This window comes from Oryzias latipes, chromosome 16, assembly GCF_002234675.1.
Source record: "Oryzias latipes chromosome 16, ASM223467v1".
Taxonomy (NCBI): Eukaryota; Metazoa; Chordata; class Actinopteri; order Beloniformes; family Adrianichthyidae; genus Oryzias; species Oryzias latipes.
This window is the reverse complement of record NC_019874.2, coordinates 2,243,005-2,259,215: the sequence shown is the minus strand read 5'-3', so window position 1 is coordinate 2,259,215 and position 16,211 is coordinate 2,243,005. Positions and strand designations below refer to the sequence as shown.

Genomic DNA, 16,211 nt, shown 5'->3' with positions numbered 1-16,211 from the left:
AGAACAAATTGAGTGCACAAACGAGACAAAGGACAATTTATTTTATACTATTTTTTTATGAAGCTGATTTATTTTGTAAAAGAAATTTAGTTTTAGGAAGAAATTATTGTTTATGTTGTATTATATGTTGTGAGAGGTAATGGAATAAACCTGCCCTCTGTTAGTTAAACACATTGTTGTTTTTCTTCTCTTCCTACATAGAACCTAGTAACTTTGTGTAGCTTTTGCTGGTTAAGTTTGACACAAGTACTACATAAGACATCCCTAGATGTCGGGGCGTAGAATAGCAGGATATATAAAAAACATTTGCTCAGTTTCTAGTTTTATTTGCTCCATTTTTGGATGTAGTCCATGCTCTCTGCTTTCAGCTCACAGATGCTTTAACAATGCTAGCTTTAGTTCCTGATGTGTTTTCAAAGCCAACAAACTGTTTTGTCAAAAAAATAACAGCAGGAAGTAGATATTTTTCACGTCTTGCTTGTTATGTTGTTTCGTTTTTCTGTGATTTATCAGCCATTTGTGCCCTTGCTTAAAATGCGACTCACTTCCATACAAGTGTTCACGCTGTGTTGTCTGCACACACACCACCACAGATGGAGAGATACCTTATGTTTGAATGAAGCGAGGACAACTGCTGTTTCACTTACATCAAACACGGGCAGTGAACATCAGAATGTACTACACAAGTGTAGACATAGTGAGTCTATTTGTTTGTTGGTTTGCTACTGAACCCGTTGGTTTCTGCAGATGCTGAACAATCGGACAACATCCCATCAGGAAACCCAGGACTGCTGGACGCAATGATTACTAGTTTGAGTTTTATTTTTATCCTTCCAGCAAAAAGTCAAACATTAAACTCCTGACAGTTGGGGCACAAACACAACTAACAGACTATAACATTTTATACCAGGGTCAGGCTTATTATTTGATTCTGATTGGTTTTTAAAAGTGATAATGTGCACCTAAGAAAGAAGTATTATTCACATAGCCTGAAAGTTTGATATTATTGCGCTGGCCTTAATGCCAGTTGGTAACCACAGCAACAGAACCTTGGGACAGGTGGACAGGCGTTATTCCACTGTTGATCACGACAGCAAGACAGAAAGTTATACTGTGGCTAAGCAGGATGATGCCCTTCGAGGGGTCCATTATCAGAAATTATTGTACTTTGTGGACGCCCCATCGTCAGGCAAATTTGTTGTTAGCCATTTGAGAGAAATTTAAGAAAATAACACCGATAAAAGTTGTTAAATCTCTGCAAATGTTGAAGGGAAACTTCTGGTTTTGTTCACCTTTCAGCCACTGCGAAGCAGCTTTCACTGATCCGCACAGGTGATTTGGCAGAGAGTTTTACACCGGTCAGTTCCCATCCTGACACAACTCTGTATTTTATCCGGGCCGGGGGCCGGCACGGGAGACCCAGACCTGAGGTCCCCTTATGGCGACATAGTTAAGCAGTAGCGTGAAGGGTCTTCCCCGAGGACCCACACTGGATGAAGCTCATCGAATCCCCTGGGAATCAAACCCGTTTTCCCATGTGACAGTCCTACATGCGGCCAACTGAGTGAAACAACTGGTGGTTTGGTGAAAGTTGTGTTAAATTGAACAGGTTTTGTAGAAGGGGCTGTCTCATCTAACACAACTCGATTTTTGTAGCACTTTAGCATTGTCTCAAACACAAACTCTGACACCCAACCAGCCACATTTTTACCAGGAAAAGGACGTCTCTGTGAGCGTCGTGCACAAACGCTAACATTAAACCTGATAGAGGTGTTTTTCCACACAGCATATTTATTTGTGTTTTTCTTGACATGCCACAAATAGGAGAACTACATGAGGTTTCTTTTCTTGCATGGGTATTTATACAAGCTGCCTAGGAAAAAAGACCTCTTTATTTAGACAACACTTTAAAGTCCTGCTCCTATCATTTTTTGAGCTATTTAAGAAGTGTTCAGTGCTCTTTTAATTATCATTATAATGTTTTAGCCAAATTCTTAAAAACTGTAATTTCTAAGACATCGTTTCTGCAGAGCTGCTGGAATTCGGTTGTGCCTCTGAGTTGTAGGTGGGAACACTGGCATGGAGTAACCCCGCCCCCTTTCCACTCCCTGTTGCTGAGAGCTCTCTGCTTCTGCACCCTCCCACTACCTTACAGCCCCTCACACCCCCAGCCTAACATTAGCTATACAGAGTGCATGAGCTATAATGGTGAGCAATACTGTAGCTATCCAGTCGTACAGTTCTGATCCCGATTCCAGCTCAGACCAGGAAAACAAAGACGTTCATGGATCTGTTTGTCTGCATGAGGATGATCAGAAAGGAGCAGAGCAGGGAGGTTGTGGCCCCGCCCACCGTACTTTTCTTTACAAAACAAATGAGATATTTTTCAGACAGCATTTTTTTTTCATCTGCTCCTGATTCATAACACTGAATAAAGGAATACTCAGAATTGCAGCTGTAACCCTTGTTCTATCCTAGGCACTTAAACATTGGGAGTTGGGTCATCTAGACCCACTAGACAGTGCGCTGAACCTTTTTTCTTCAATGATTTGTGATCTTCACTGGTGTCCATGGATTACATGAAATCTTTCCACCTTTATCCACCTTTGTCATGGTAGGAAGAACACGTCAATGTAAGGGGGGGGGTCATCTAAGATAGCACAACGGTTAAGATTAATTTTTCTTTCTATATGTTCTATATGTCGTCCAGCAGAAAAATGTAACAGGAACGTGTCAAAAAGATCAAAAACACAACTGTGCTTCTTTAAAAATAGTAGAAACCAAACTGTTGAACACTAAACAGACAAAAATACATGAAAGACATGATAACACAAAAAAATCATATGAAGATAAAGAATCATCAAACCTTAGGGTGTTAGGAGTGTGGTTATAAAATGTAAAGTGAAGAGATCTACTGGATGTAGAGAGGCAGTGCTTCCAAGGAGCATCTGATCAGCTGAGCTGAGCGGCCAGGAGGAGGAGGGGACATGAAGGACAAGTCAAGAGCCTTTAAAGACTTAAATATTTAAAAATAGAGTCTAAAACGACGGGCCAGGCAGTGCATGAAGGATGAAACAGCTGAAAGCTCTGCCCTTGTGTCAGTTAGAAGTCTGTAGTTTTTTCAGGTGTAGAAATTTCAGTTTGCAAAAATGTTTGAAAAAGCTGTTTGACAACAGCATACATTATAGCATTAGGCACTATAAAAACTCACCTGACCTTTGTTAAAAACCCTAATGTTAAAGGCAACATTTTACTTTTGTACAACTCTAGCTATGTAGTTCAAAATCACTGATCGGCTTTTCATGCAGGTTCTTTGTCGCAGCATTTACGTTTTGAGTCAGAGGGTCTTGATAAAGACACCCCCATCTCTATTTGTTATCAAAAAGGAGTAAAATAAGTCTCTTTGTCACAAAACAGGCAGACGGCTGGTTCCAGATGCAGCAGGTTTATTAGCACAGCTAAAGGTCCACAAAGCTTAATCGTGATCAGGCAGGCAGGAGTCAACAACAAGCTTGAGAGCATCAGAGAAGAGACAAGAGTAGTTAGAATCCAGACGAGAGTCACAACAGGTAAACAGAGTGACAGACAAAACAGGGTCAGGAAACAGAAGATCAGGTCCAGATACGACGCTCAGTAATGCAGCCAGAGTGGCACAAGCAATACTTCACACCGAGTGAGGCTCAGTACAGTGTTTAGGTGTGCTGTGATTGATTCCAAATGAAAGTCAGGTGTGTGGCATCCAGGAACTGTGCGCCGGGGTTGATGAGAGATGAATGTATTTAAGGCTACGGTTTAGTGATATAAACACCACATACCCCATCAGCATTTAAAGCCATGATGGTGTGAATGTAACCCATAAAAGTGGAGACTTATTGCTGTGCAGAGACCAACAAGCCATTTGAAAGAGCCACAAATGCACCATTAGAGTGTTCCCTCATTTCTCATGGGAGTTAACTTCTGAAATTAACCCGCTATAGATGAAATCCATAAAATAGTCCGTTTTATTTTTTACATTTATTACACATGTTTTAAGGCTGTGAGACCCCTCACTCTACACTTTATACACTTTTCTCAGACATAGATGATCAGTTCTACACTTTTGTCTTTAGATTAAACTCTCAAAGTTCATAGAAAAAAGAATCCAGTATCGTAGAATGAAACCAATGATCTGCTAGTGGTCGATCATTTATGTAAACCTCTAACTGAACGCATTCTGAACTGGAGTGACAGTGCAAAGGAGATTGATTTACATTAGCTTACAGCCATTCAGGGCGCAGAACATACTGCGCTGTAAAAAAGAAAAAAATTAACAAGCAAAGTTCCACCAAAAACATCTAGGTTTGGCTCATGAAGTACTGCAAACCGAACTGAAATGTGTCTTTTGCTGCTGGAATGGGATGAAGCTCCATCCCTGAAAATGTTGAGCTTGAGGCCTGGAGCCTCCAGCTGAGGGAGCTTGAGACTCAGCGAGCAAACTATGAAAGGAGCGGCTCAGCAGGCCCGTTCCTGTGTCTGCTGCTCCTCTGAGGTCTGTTTGGACCCATCAGAATCACAGAAACACACTTCTACGCTCAGGGACAAATCAAAGAAAGCCAAGCTGGGATTCTGGTCAATATCTGTCAATCTGGACTTTAACAAAGCTATAAAACGATGCGTTTCATTCACCTACTGAATCCTGATCTGGAAAAAAGGGTCTTCTTTAATTTATTATCCTCTAAAGAAAAGAAAAAACTTTAAAATCATAATATTTTTATATCACACACATAAAAATAGACATTTTAACATTAGGATCATTCATGTTCTGAATGATATCTCCGTATCCTCTCACAGGAGATGGATAACGGTCATTTCAATATGCATTTACACACCTGTAAAATATATTACATATATAATATATTCACATAAGTATTTTTTAACTGTCTTGGTAAAAAAACGGTAGGATGGATTGTCCATTCTTCCTTCATCTGGGATAAGAGACCTGGATGAAAACTCTTAAGTGCAGAGCTATCACAGAAACACGGATACAAAGCTCAACTCGAATTCCTGTTGAAAGTCTCGAATCAGCCCCAGACCTCGAAAAGTGTTGAAATGGCTGCACCTCTCTTCACCTCTCTCTGCTGGAGCATAAGGAGCGCTCAGGAACACTGAACCCATCTAGTCCATCTCTGAGTGGGGATCAGAGGGCGACATCCACCATGGCTAAGAGTACAAGACAGCCATTAAACACGCCGGCATGCTCTGAAGCATGCGTTATTAATAGAACAGGCAGGACACTCTGGCAATACGGGGACAGTAAGTAGTTGTCCTTTGTTAGTGTTTCACACTTGTCAAGCTTTGTTTTCTCATGTACTGCATGCTAATGAGATGCAGTAGGTTTGATTATTTAGTGGGGACAGTGCAGTTTCATTAAATACATGAAAAAACAAAGATAGAATTAATCAAAAGGCTATTTTTCATCAGTCATCCTCTGGCCTTGATGTTGGGAAATTGGGTTGTTGCAGCGAGATCTAATAATCTCACAAAGATTATGTCAGAAATTCATTTGGTTTATTTTTAAGAATTGTTCAAATGTGGATCACATTTGGTCAAAAATGCTCAATAGCTGTAAAGATACTGAAGCTGACAAAGTAATGTTCTGACATAATCTTTGTTGTAGTAGGACAACAGGGTCAGGATTAGTCAGTATAGGTTTAGTGACAGTAGCTTCAGTATCTTCAGACGTATTGAACCCCGTTATTATGATTCATATCTCTATTAACATTAAATATATACAATAAAATAAAAATGGATTTTCTCACAAAATATTGATTGTAGCATGACTATGCTGAGTAGTCTTCATTCCCAGCTCATTTAAATATAGACATTTGTGTTTTTTAGAGATTATTGATTTTTACAGAATGGTGTTTTCACAGAGTTTGCACTTTGTTGACGGTCCCTTGGCAGCCGCCTCCCTGCCGTGTCTGCATTTAAAGCTGGAAGAGAACAATCATTAAAAGGCAGAAAAACGATCTTTTGTCTTTTGAAATGCATTTGTAGTTCACTCTCTGTGTTAATACAAAATGGTTGAGATACTTGTTGTCACATTTGAACGTTTGTCAGAAGAGTTATTGAAGCAGGAAGTCTGAATCTGTGAATACCTTTCAAACTTTACCAAATCTTCTGAATCCTGCACTCTGATTGGTTGAACCCCTCAAACCCCCCCCCCCCCCCCCCGTTGTTCCATTATCGGACACAGATCCGTTTCTTACACAAATGTCTCACAAGAAAATGTGTCAAAAGGATTTGTAGCAGCTGTAATCACAGATGTGAGTAACTCTAAATGAACTCATGCTAATGGTAATTTGTCAGTTGTGATTTTATTTGTCAAACTTTACTGCAGAACATTTTTACACACAGATGCAGATTTTTGGTGAGCTAGTTCTTACGTTTTTATTTGACAAGTTCTCACATCAAATCTAGCAGCTCGTCCATTTAGACACATTTTTACCTTCATACTGCGCCGCCTACGATGCGGCCGCTCGTGTCTACAACTGTACGGGCCCAGACAGCCCAAAAACCCACAGCATCCGTACGGGTCAGCCCCCCCGTATGCATGCATGTGACCAAGGCTTAGGCCAGGACTGCAACCTGAAGTTTGTTTCCTGGATGTGAGCTGGGGTTGGTTTAGCAGCAGAAAGCCATGGCTGAAAGAAATCGATGCCAAAGTCATGGCTAATCGACTAATCCAAGCAATGGATGGATTCAATCCACAACCCAGATCAATGTTAGTTGCAGCTCTACTCCTTCCTTGATGTTGACAGCAGACAAACTGTCTGCATATAGATTAAGCTTAAATACTTAAGGCTTTGGTAAAAAAAAAAAAATCACAACAATTGCAGAATTATTTGTATTCTGGAAACTTGGCTGACTTTTTCCCCATAAAATCTGAAATATCAACATAACAGCTTTAATGTTGAGCCTCTATTTGTGTATCAGTGTTTGTCACAGTGTTGGATGTTTATTCAGATCATATGAGTTCATAGATTGTTCCACTATAACAGGAAAACGTCCACGCTTCCATTCACAGCTCACTTTTTCACATCTCCTGTTTCCAGTCGATGAAGACGGTTAGTTTAGTTGATGTGTGAAGACAAAGATTGTGTCAACATAATTCTGTGCTAATTAGACATAAAAGCTCCCATTTGCGTTCGCACACAGCCCTGCTCTCTTCCTCCCTCCCCCTGCTGGACTCTGTCTTTGCTCTGTTGCCATGGCACCCTGGCGTCTCACCTCTTCTATCTGTTTATGTGTTCTTATTAAAGGCTTCGTCACCTGAACCCAGAGCAGCAAAACAAAGATGGGCAGCAGAGACCGAACCCCAAGATGAAGTGTTTGGTAAATATGTCTGAATTACACTTCCTATGCACACCAGCCTCATCTAGCCGCAGGGGTTGCAAGCCAGTTGCCTCTGTGCCGGTCCCAAGCCCGGATAAATAGAGAGGGTTGCGTCAGGAAGGGCATCCGGCGTAAAAATTGCCAAAATAACCATGCGAATCATCCACAACACTTTAGACATACCGGATCGGTCGAGGCCCGGGTTAACAACGACCGCCACCGATGCTGTTAACCTACAGGGTGTCGGTGGAAATTTGACTACTGTTGGTCGAAGAAAGAGGGGAGGCAGAAGGGCCCGTGGCCAGAGAGAGAAGGGAAAAGGCAGGAACATAGGTTTGAGAATAGGGACTCTTAACGTTGGCACAATGACAGGGAAAGGCAGAGAGCTGGCAGACATGATGGAGAGAAGGAAGGTAGATGTACTGTGTGTGCAGGAGACAAGGTGGAAGGGCAGCAAGGCACGTAGTATTGGAGGAGGATACAAACTGTTCTATCATGGTGCTGATAGGAAGAGAAACGGGGTAGGAGTGATTCTGAAGGGGGAGTTTGTAAACAGTGTTCTAGAGGTGAAAAGAGTCTCAGACAGGATGATGAGCCTAAAGTTAGAAATTGAAGGGGTGATGGTGAATGTAGTCAGTGGGTATGCGCCACAGGTTGGCTGTGAGTTAGAAGTGAAGGAGAGATTCTGGAGTGAGTTGGATGAGGTCATACAGAGTATCCCCAGAGGAGAGAGAGTTGTTATTGGAGCAGACTTTAATGGACATGTTGGTGAGGGCAATAGAGGTGATGAGGTGATGGGCAGGTTTGGTGTGAAGGAAAGGAATCTGGAGGGACAGATGGTGGTGGACTTTGCGAAGAGGATGGAAATGGCTGTAGTCAACACTTACTTCCAGAAGAGAGAGGAACATAGAGTGACATACAGAAGTGGAGGTAGGAGTACTCAGGTGGACTACATCCTATGTAGACGAGGTCATTTGAGAGAGGTTAATGACTGCAAAGTGGTGGTAGGAGAGAGTGTAGCCAGACAGCACCGCATGGTGGTGTGTAAGATGACTCTGGAGGTCAGGAAGAAGAAGAGAGGGAAAACAGAAAAGAAGACCAAGTGGTGGAAGCTACAGAATGAAGAAACTTGTGAGGAATTTAGGCAGAAGTTGAGGCAGGTCCTGGGTGGTCAGGATGAGCTTCCAGATGACTGGGAAACTACAGCAGAGATTATCAGGGAAACAGGTAGGAAGGTGCTAGGTGTGTCATCTGGAAAGAGGAAAGACGGTAAAGAGACTTGGTGGTGGAATGAGGAAGTACAGGAATGCGTCCAGAGGAAGAGGTTGGCTAAAAGGAAGTGGGATGTAGAAAGGACTGAGGAAGGTAGACAGGAGTACAAGGAAGCGCAGCGTAGAGTGAAGAGAGAGGTGGCAAAGGCCAAACAGAAAGCTTACGATGAGCTATATGACAGGTTAGACACAAAGGAAGGAGAAAAGGACTTGTACAGGCTAGCCAGACAGAGAGACAGAGATGGGAAGGACGTGCAACAGATAAGGGTGATTAAGGACAGAGATGGAAAGGTGCTAACAACTCAGGAGAGTGTACAGAAAAGATGGAAGGAGTATTTTGAGGAGCTGATGAACGTGGAAAATGACAGGGAAAGAAGGGAGGAAGATGTGGTTGTTGTGGAGCAGGAAGTAGCAGAGATTGGAAAGGATGAGGTTAGGAAGGCTCTGAAAAGGATGAAGAGCGGAAAGGCCGTTGGTCCTGATGACCTACCTGTGGAGGTATGGAAGTGCTTAGGAGAGACAGCAGTGGAATTTCTAACGAGGTTGTTCAATAGGATTTTAGAGAGTGAGAAGATGCCTGAGGAATGGAGGAGAAGCGTTCTGGTTCCGATCTTTAAGAACAAGGGTGACATGCAGAACTGCAGCAACTATAGAGGAATAAAGTTGATGAGCCACACAATGAAGCTGTGGGAAAGAGTAGTGGAAGCCAGGCTTAGGAAGAAGGTGGAGATCTGTGAGCAGCAGTATGGTTTCATGCCCCGTAAGAGCACCACTGATGCCATTTTTGCTTTGAGAATGTTGATGGAAAAGTACAGAGAAGGTCAGAAGGAGCTGCATTGTGTGTTCGTAGATTTAGAGAAGGCGTATGACAGGGTGCCGAGGGAGGAGCTGTGGTACTGTATGAGGTCGTCTGGAGTGGCAGAGAAGTATGTCAGAGTAGTTCAGGACATGTATGAGAGAAGTATGACGGTGGTGAGATGTGCTGTAGGTCAGACAGAGGAGTTCAAGGTGGAGGTGGGACTACACCAAGGATCAGCTTTGAGTCCTTTTTTGTTTGCTATGCTGATGGACAGGCTGACAGACGAGGTAAGACAGGAATCTCCCTGGACAATGATGTTTGCGGATGACATTGTAATTTGCAGTGAGAGTAGAGAGCAGGTGGAGGAACAGCTAGAGAGGTGGAGGTTTGCTCTGGAAAGAAGAGGCATGAAGGTCAGTCGTAGTAAGACAGAATACATGTGTCTGAACGAGAGGGATCAAGGTAGAAGCGTTAGGTTACAGGGGGCTGAGGTGAAGAAGGTGCAGGAGTTTAAGTACTTGGGGTCAACAGTTCAGTGTGATGGGGATTGTGGAAAAGAGGTGAAGAGGCGAGTGCAGGCAGGTTGGAGCGGGTGGAGGAAAGTGTCAGGAGTGTTGTGTGACAGAAGAGTGCCAGCAAGACTCAAAGGAAAGGTGTACAAGACAGTGGTGAGACCAGCTCTGCTCTATGGGTTAGAGACGGTAGCAGTGAGACAGAGACAAGAGGCTGAGATGGAGGTAGCAGAGATGAAGATGTTGAGGTTCTCCTTAGGAGTGACCAGGTTAGACAGGATAAGGAACGAGTACATCAGAGGGACGGCTCATGTTGCCTGTGTTAGCGACAAAGTCAGAGAAGCCAGACTGAGATGGTTTGGACATGTTCAGAGGAGGGATAGTGGATATATTGGTAGAAGGATGTTGGAGATGGAGCTGCCTGGCAGGAGGGCAAGAGGACGGCCAAAGAGGAGATACATGGATGTCTTAACAGAGGACATGAAGTTGGCTAATGTTAGGGTAGAAGATGTCCATGATAGAGTGAGGTGGAAAAGGATGATTCGCTGTGGCGACCCCTGATGGGAAAAGCCGAAAGAGAAAGAAGATGCACACCAGCCTCAAGTTTTACGCCTTTCTAATCAACAAATGTGTGTTTTTTTAACGTTGTGCTCGTAGATCGAACAGAGAATCTATCTTAAAAAACTGGCTTGAAATGTATTGCAGAAGTGAAATCTACAGTGACACAGCAATCAGGTTAAGTCAGCCGTCCTGACACACAGCGTTGCCCACCCCGTTCAGAAGCTGCTTATCCTCAGCTGGGAGATTTGTTTGCAGGCGGCAGAAACTTTAGCTGATAGCAGTAATAAATAGTCTGCTGGAGCCGAGCATTTCTCATAATGAGAAAATGTCAGAGCTTCCACACGCTTCGAGCCGTGTCCTTCCTAGTTCTTGACTTTCTCGCTGTGGAGGAACACATGTTGAGAAGAGCATCTGTAGTACTGCGGCTCAGCAGATGAGGGCAGGGTTTGAACATTTCTGCAGGCTGTTGATTTGGTTGGATAAGGGACAAGCCCCAACTCTGTGTAAAGAAGTAGCCTTCGTCCTTGTTTTTACTTCAAATTGAAGTCATTTTAAATTGGATTCCGTGGTGGCAGCTCTGGTGTTGCTCATGTGGAACAGAGGAGCAAAACAGTTCAATGAAGATGTCATTCCTGCTACAAGTCGGTCCTCAGTGAAACTATCAGTGGCATCCTGTGGCCACGCATCACCTCTGACAACAGAGAAGATAAAAACTCTGAGGCACCACCCGCGGTGAAGGAAATCATTTTCCAAAATGTTCAATGTGCTGCAGAAACCGACCCTCACTAGTTCCCACTTTTATTAAAACACTAAATCAGAGCAGGAGGAGGAAAACCTTTCAGCATCTTTAAAGCTTCATGAGTTGTGGCAAAAGCATTTGGAGCTTTATTTTTAAAGAGAAGTACGGGCCAACGCTATCGGACACAAAACTGATAGCAGGCATGCAGATGGTGATAGCAGATGTGAAAACACACATTTTGTACTACAACAATAACCACAGCAGCATACTGCTCCAGAGCTCTGTAAACATGTAGGATTTGGGATTAAAATAATCAGATTTTTTCATTTATGCAGCTGCCTGGAGATGACATTCAAACTTGGAAAATTCAAGCCAATTGCTAAGAGCATATTTATCTAATTATTTAATTGTCCTTTTTTCTAAATTAATTTTACATTAAGAAAGGTTTGAGAACTACTGATAAAAAAATTAATTTATTTCGGTCTTAGGTTCTTCTATTATCAACTTTCAAATCAAATCAACCTTTATTTATATAGCACTTTTCCAACACATGTCACTCAAAGTGCTTTGAATTAAATACAATCAAATTTAAAAACAAAATGACACGACAAGCAAAGCCGACAACCCCCCCCCCCCCCCCACACACACACACACACACACAACATTATAAAAAAGAGTGATAGAATTATGGAATGTAGAGACCTGGCTTTTTCCTGAAGTGGTGAAACAAATTTTAGGGACATGTCCACATCAGTGACCCCCGCTCAAATTCACGTAGTACACTGCCACAGGACCCCCCAGATCTGATCAAAAGAGTCAGAGCCGGGAGATCCCACTGCAGGGTCAGTCACCAATGTGGAGGATCCCTCTGAGGAAAACACTGGAGTTACAACTACAATGGAAAAGGAAGAAAATTAAAATTAAAATAGATTTAAAACGATAACAAAAAACAAATAATGACATAAACCTTTATAGACATATAAAATGGTAAGTGTGACAAATAAAATTAAAAATAAAAAAAATGTATCTACATACGCATATATCTAACTAGTAAAAAGAGAACATAAATAATTCAAATATCAAATGAGTTCCTAATTTTTAACTAAAAGCTAGACTAAAAAGGTCTTAAGCCTTCCTTTAAAAACATGAACAGTCTCTGTGGCCCTGAGGCATGCTGGGAGGCTGTTCCACAGGTGAGGTCCGTAATTACAGAATGAGGCCTCGCCGTATGTTTTAGTTCTAACTAAAGGCCGGTATCAGAGGACCTCAGGATCCGCGAGGGCTCATACTTTAGTCATGTCAGATAAATATGAAGGCCCGAGACCATAAAAACATTAATAAACCAATAAAAGAACTTTAAAATCAATCCTGAAGCACACAGGGAGCCAATGCAGCGATTTTAAAATGGGTGTAATGTGTTCCCGCCCCCTGGTCCTCGTCAACACACGTGCTGCTGAATTTCGCAGCAGTTGAAGGTTCGATATCCTTGTTCTGGGAAGACCAGGGAGCAAGGTATTACAATAATCTAATCTGCTGGAAATAAAAACATGCATTAGCATCTCTGTGCTGGCAAGAGAGAGAAATGGGCAGACTCTGGCAATATGTTTAAGTTGATAAAATCCCGTTTTCGCGATATTTTTAATTTGTGGTATAAAATTCATCTCTGAGTCAAAAATAACACCGAGGTTTCTCACACACTGAGAAGTTTTGTAATTCTTTAGTTCAATCTCTCTCTTGTCTTCATTACCGACCACTAAAACCTCGGTTTTGTCCTGGTTTAACTGTAGGAAGTTCACTGCTATCCATGACTTAATGTCTAAAATGCATTTTAAGAGTGTGTTGACCGACTTTTTGTCATCAGGAGACACAGAGATGTAGAGTTGAGTGTCATCAGCGTAGCTATGAAAGCAAACCTCATGCCTCCTGATGACGTCCCCTAGTGGCAGCATATATAGATTAAAAAGTAGTGGGCCTAAAATTGAACCTTGGGGGACCCCACAGTTAATGTCAAAGACCTTTGAGGAGCAAGTATCCATACTTACGTAAAATCTTCAATCTGTGAGATAGGAGTAAAACTACTTTAGTACGGTACCAGAGATGCCCAAACCTCTCAGCCTGTTGAGTAAAATAATGTCGATCTCAGACACGGTTGTATTTTCTCCCACATACCTGACGAGTTTGACCAACTGTGTCAAACTCAGGCCAAATTTGGCCAGCAGTGCAGTTATAATTGGCCCACGAGATCATATCGTGCAATAGAGCTGGCCCACAGTATATAGTACTGTTAATACTACAAATCCCACAATGCTTTGGTAGGATGTTGGCGTGCAGTCAAGACTGGCAAGTGTTCCTTTTTTCATCGGACAAATGAATTTCACCCTCCACAAAAAGGGTTGAGCACAGATTTTTCTTCTGGCTTAGTGCCTTTTCATCTGGCTGTTTTACGTTGTTTCACTCTCAGTTATTTCATCCTGTTGTGTTTACTTATTTTTTTTGTACCATAAGTGTGGAGAGAGGAGAGGATGAAGACATGGGTGCGATGTTCAATGTCAGGTGTCAAAATAAAAGCTTGAAGTGCCGGCTGTTTACGGCGTGTCAAAATAAAAGTTTAAAGTGTTTTTTTTTTTTACTTTGCTACCGCCTTGAACGCACTGTGGGCATGCAGTTGGAGGTGCGCCCCCTGGAAAATGCTGCCTCGGGCGACCGCCCACCTCGCCCATATCAAAAACCGCCACTGAATAGTACATAAAAATACATAATGGGTTATAGCATTTGGTAGGTGTGTGTGAAGTATTTATAAAGATGCATCAAGATAAGCCAATTGTTGAAATATACCCTCCTGGTGAAAAGAGGAAGCTCCATGGGAGATTTCAGAAACGCCAGTGAGAATACATCTCCGGCTTGACCTGTTGACCTTTGTTTCCTCCCAGAAGGGGTTGGTTTGAGTGAGAGGACAACATATCTTTGCTCAGACTTTAGATGAATGCTCATCAAACTATAAGTTGTTATCGATCATTGTTATCAATAACGTTTTCCAGTGAAAAATCTTCATTATTTTTATCTTGATGTGTTTCAGCTTTTGAAGTACCTAAAAATACACTCCAGTCATAGCACAAATTAGGACAACCGTTTGATCAGCAATGAACCAAAGCAGCCATTTCTACAGTATAAAGGAGAAACACTGGAGTCGATCAGGAGCATTCAGTTCAGCCAAAGACAGTAGCTCTTATTTATTCTTTTAGCGATTTATTGAGCCGACTTCTAAGCCTCTCATGGTGATACAAGAATCATTTCTTTCACTGTCTGTCTTTTGAAATTTCTGTTTCATGACGGGAGGGTTTGTGGTGCTTCATGATAAGTGTGTGAAACGTCAGGACGGGCCTAAAGACGTGATCCAACTGCACAATCTTTGACAGCAGTCATTTTAAAGCTAGATCATAGCTGCTTTAAAAAAAAGTGTGTTTTTTTTTCATTGGATTCACCCTTTAAACACAGACTGAACATGGAGGTAAAGAGCCGTTTATGGACTCACAGAGGGAGTAGTCACAATCAGACCTCTATCGTAGTCTGTTCAGAAACTCAGGGTATTTAGCAGCATAAGACTGATGCAGACAAACACCAAAAGATTGATTTCCACAGCGGTGACACTGTGCTGTTTCTTGTGTTATTGTCTCAAAGCATCCAGCATGGTTCTGTCGTCATGCCACACTTCCTGTTAGCGATGTTTGGTTTGTCTTTCCCTGGGGGCAAACACAACCTTCAGCTGCACGACCGTTTAATGCCCATTATAGCTTCATTATCTGGCCCAGACTGTAGCAGGCCACTTCACTTGTGCCCTTTCTGTCACCACTGTGTCTGGGTCACAGTTTCTTCAGCAGCTCAAGCTACCGAGACCAAGAAATTGATGAGCTGTTGAAGAAAATTGACTCTCCGAGCATTTTGTCAGAGCACTAGTTTGTCTTCTTGTACAGTTGTTTGTCATGTGTGCAAGCTCACACAGAACTGTTGTTTAAAACCACTTTTCCCAGGATAGAACCATTGACTCTATAGACTATAGAACTGGACCAATGAGAAGTCACCCATAAAAAAGGTCTTACTTCTGGTTCCAACGAAATGAAGTCAATTTCTTGTCGTATGGGTCTGCCAGAGGGTCAGAGTGGGTTGTAGAAGGCAACGTTGACGATTTCCTGCCTGTTCCTGCCACCTGCAACAATTGCGGGCTTCTCTCTGCAAGTTGGCTAAAGACGGTGCTTTTATTGAGCGGTCTGATTGGTCAGTTTGAAACTTGACTAAGTTGCAATACAGAAAAAACATCATGAAAAAAAATTATTCCCAAGAAGATTTTAGGAAAATGTATCATAACGAGAATAGTTACTTTGACAAGTAGAATAAAGACAAATGTGATTTTTTTTTTCTCCTACTATGGTTTGTCTTGAATTGGATTTATTCAGTCATCTAAAGCAGTGTTTTTCAACCTTTTTTGAGCCACGGCACACTTTAACCTTGACAAAAATCCCACGGCACACCAGCATCCAAAAAAAAAAAGGAAAAGGTCATAGTCCGTATTGATCTGCACTCCCTCTCACATGTATTTTTGTGATAATTGTAGCAGGAAAAGCTGGAAGTAGCAGCTGTTTTTTCTAAAAGATGTAATAAAAGTTAAGTTAGAAGATTCAAAAACTGTTTGATGTGTGTTCGTTGTTGTTTTAAGTCGTTAAGAGGAGAGACTCGTTGTGCCCTAAGACTCTGTCACTTTAACCCAATGCATCATGGGAGATATAGTGATGGCTGACAGACTCTCTTGTCTGAGCTTCATTGTTTTGTTCACTTGTTCCACGGTCTGACACAGGATTCTGGGGAAAGCTACACCGCTAAAGACGAGCTTTAGCTGCTATTTTTGTTGGAACTGAGAGACTTTATGAGCAAAATCTGAACAAGGAAGTGAAGACTTTAAC

General features: G+C 42.1%; 1 protein-coding gene across 5 annotated transcripts in view; it reads left to right on the top strand.

Moving 5' to 3' along the window:
* mbp (myelin basic protein) overlaps nt 1–16,211 on the top strand; it is a 118,322-nt gene that overhangs the window by 53,505 nt on the left and 48,606 nt on the right. For all 5 annotated transcript variants that reach the window (XM_023964330.1, XM_023964329.1, XM_023964328.1 and 2 more), the window contains exon 3: nt 7,302–7,374. In XM_023964330.1, coding sequence (XP_023820098.1) covers nt 7,302–7,374 — 73 coding nt within the window. The remainder of the gene's footprint in view (nt 1–7,301; nt 7,375–16,211) is intronic.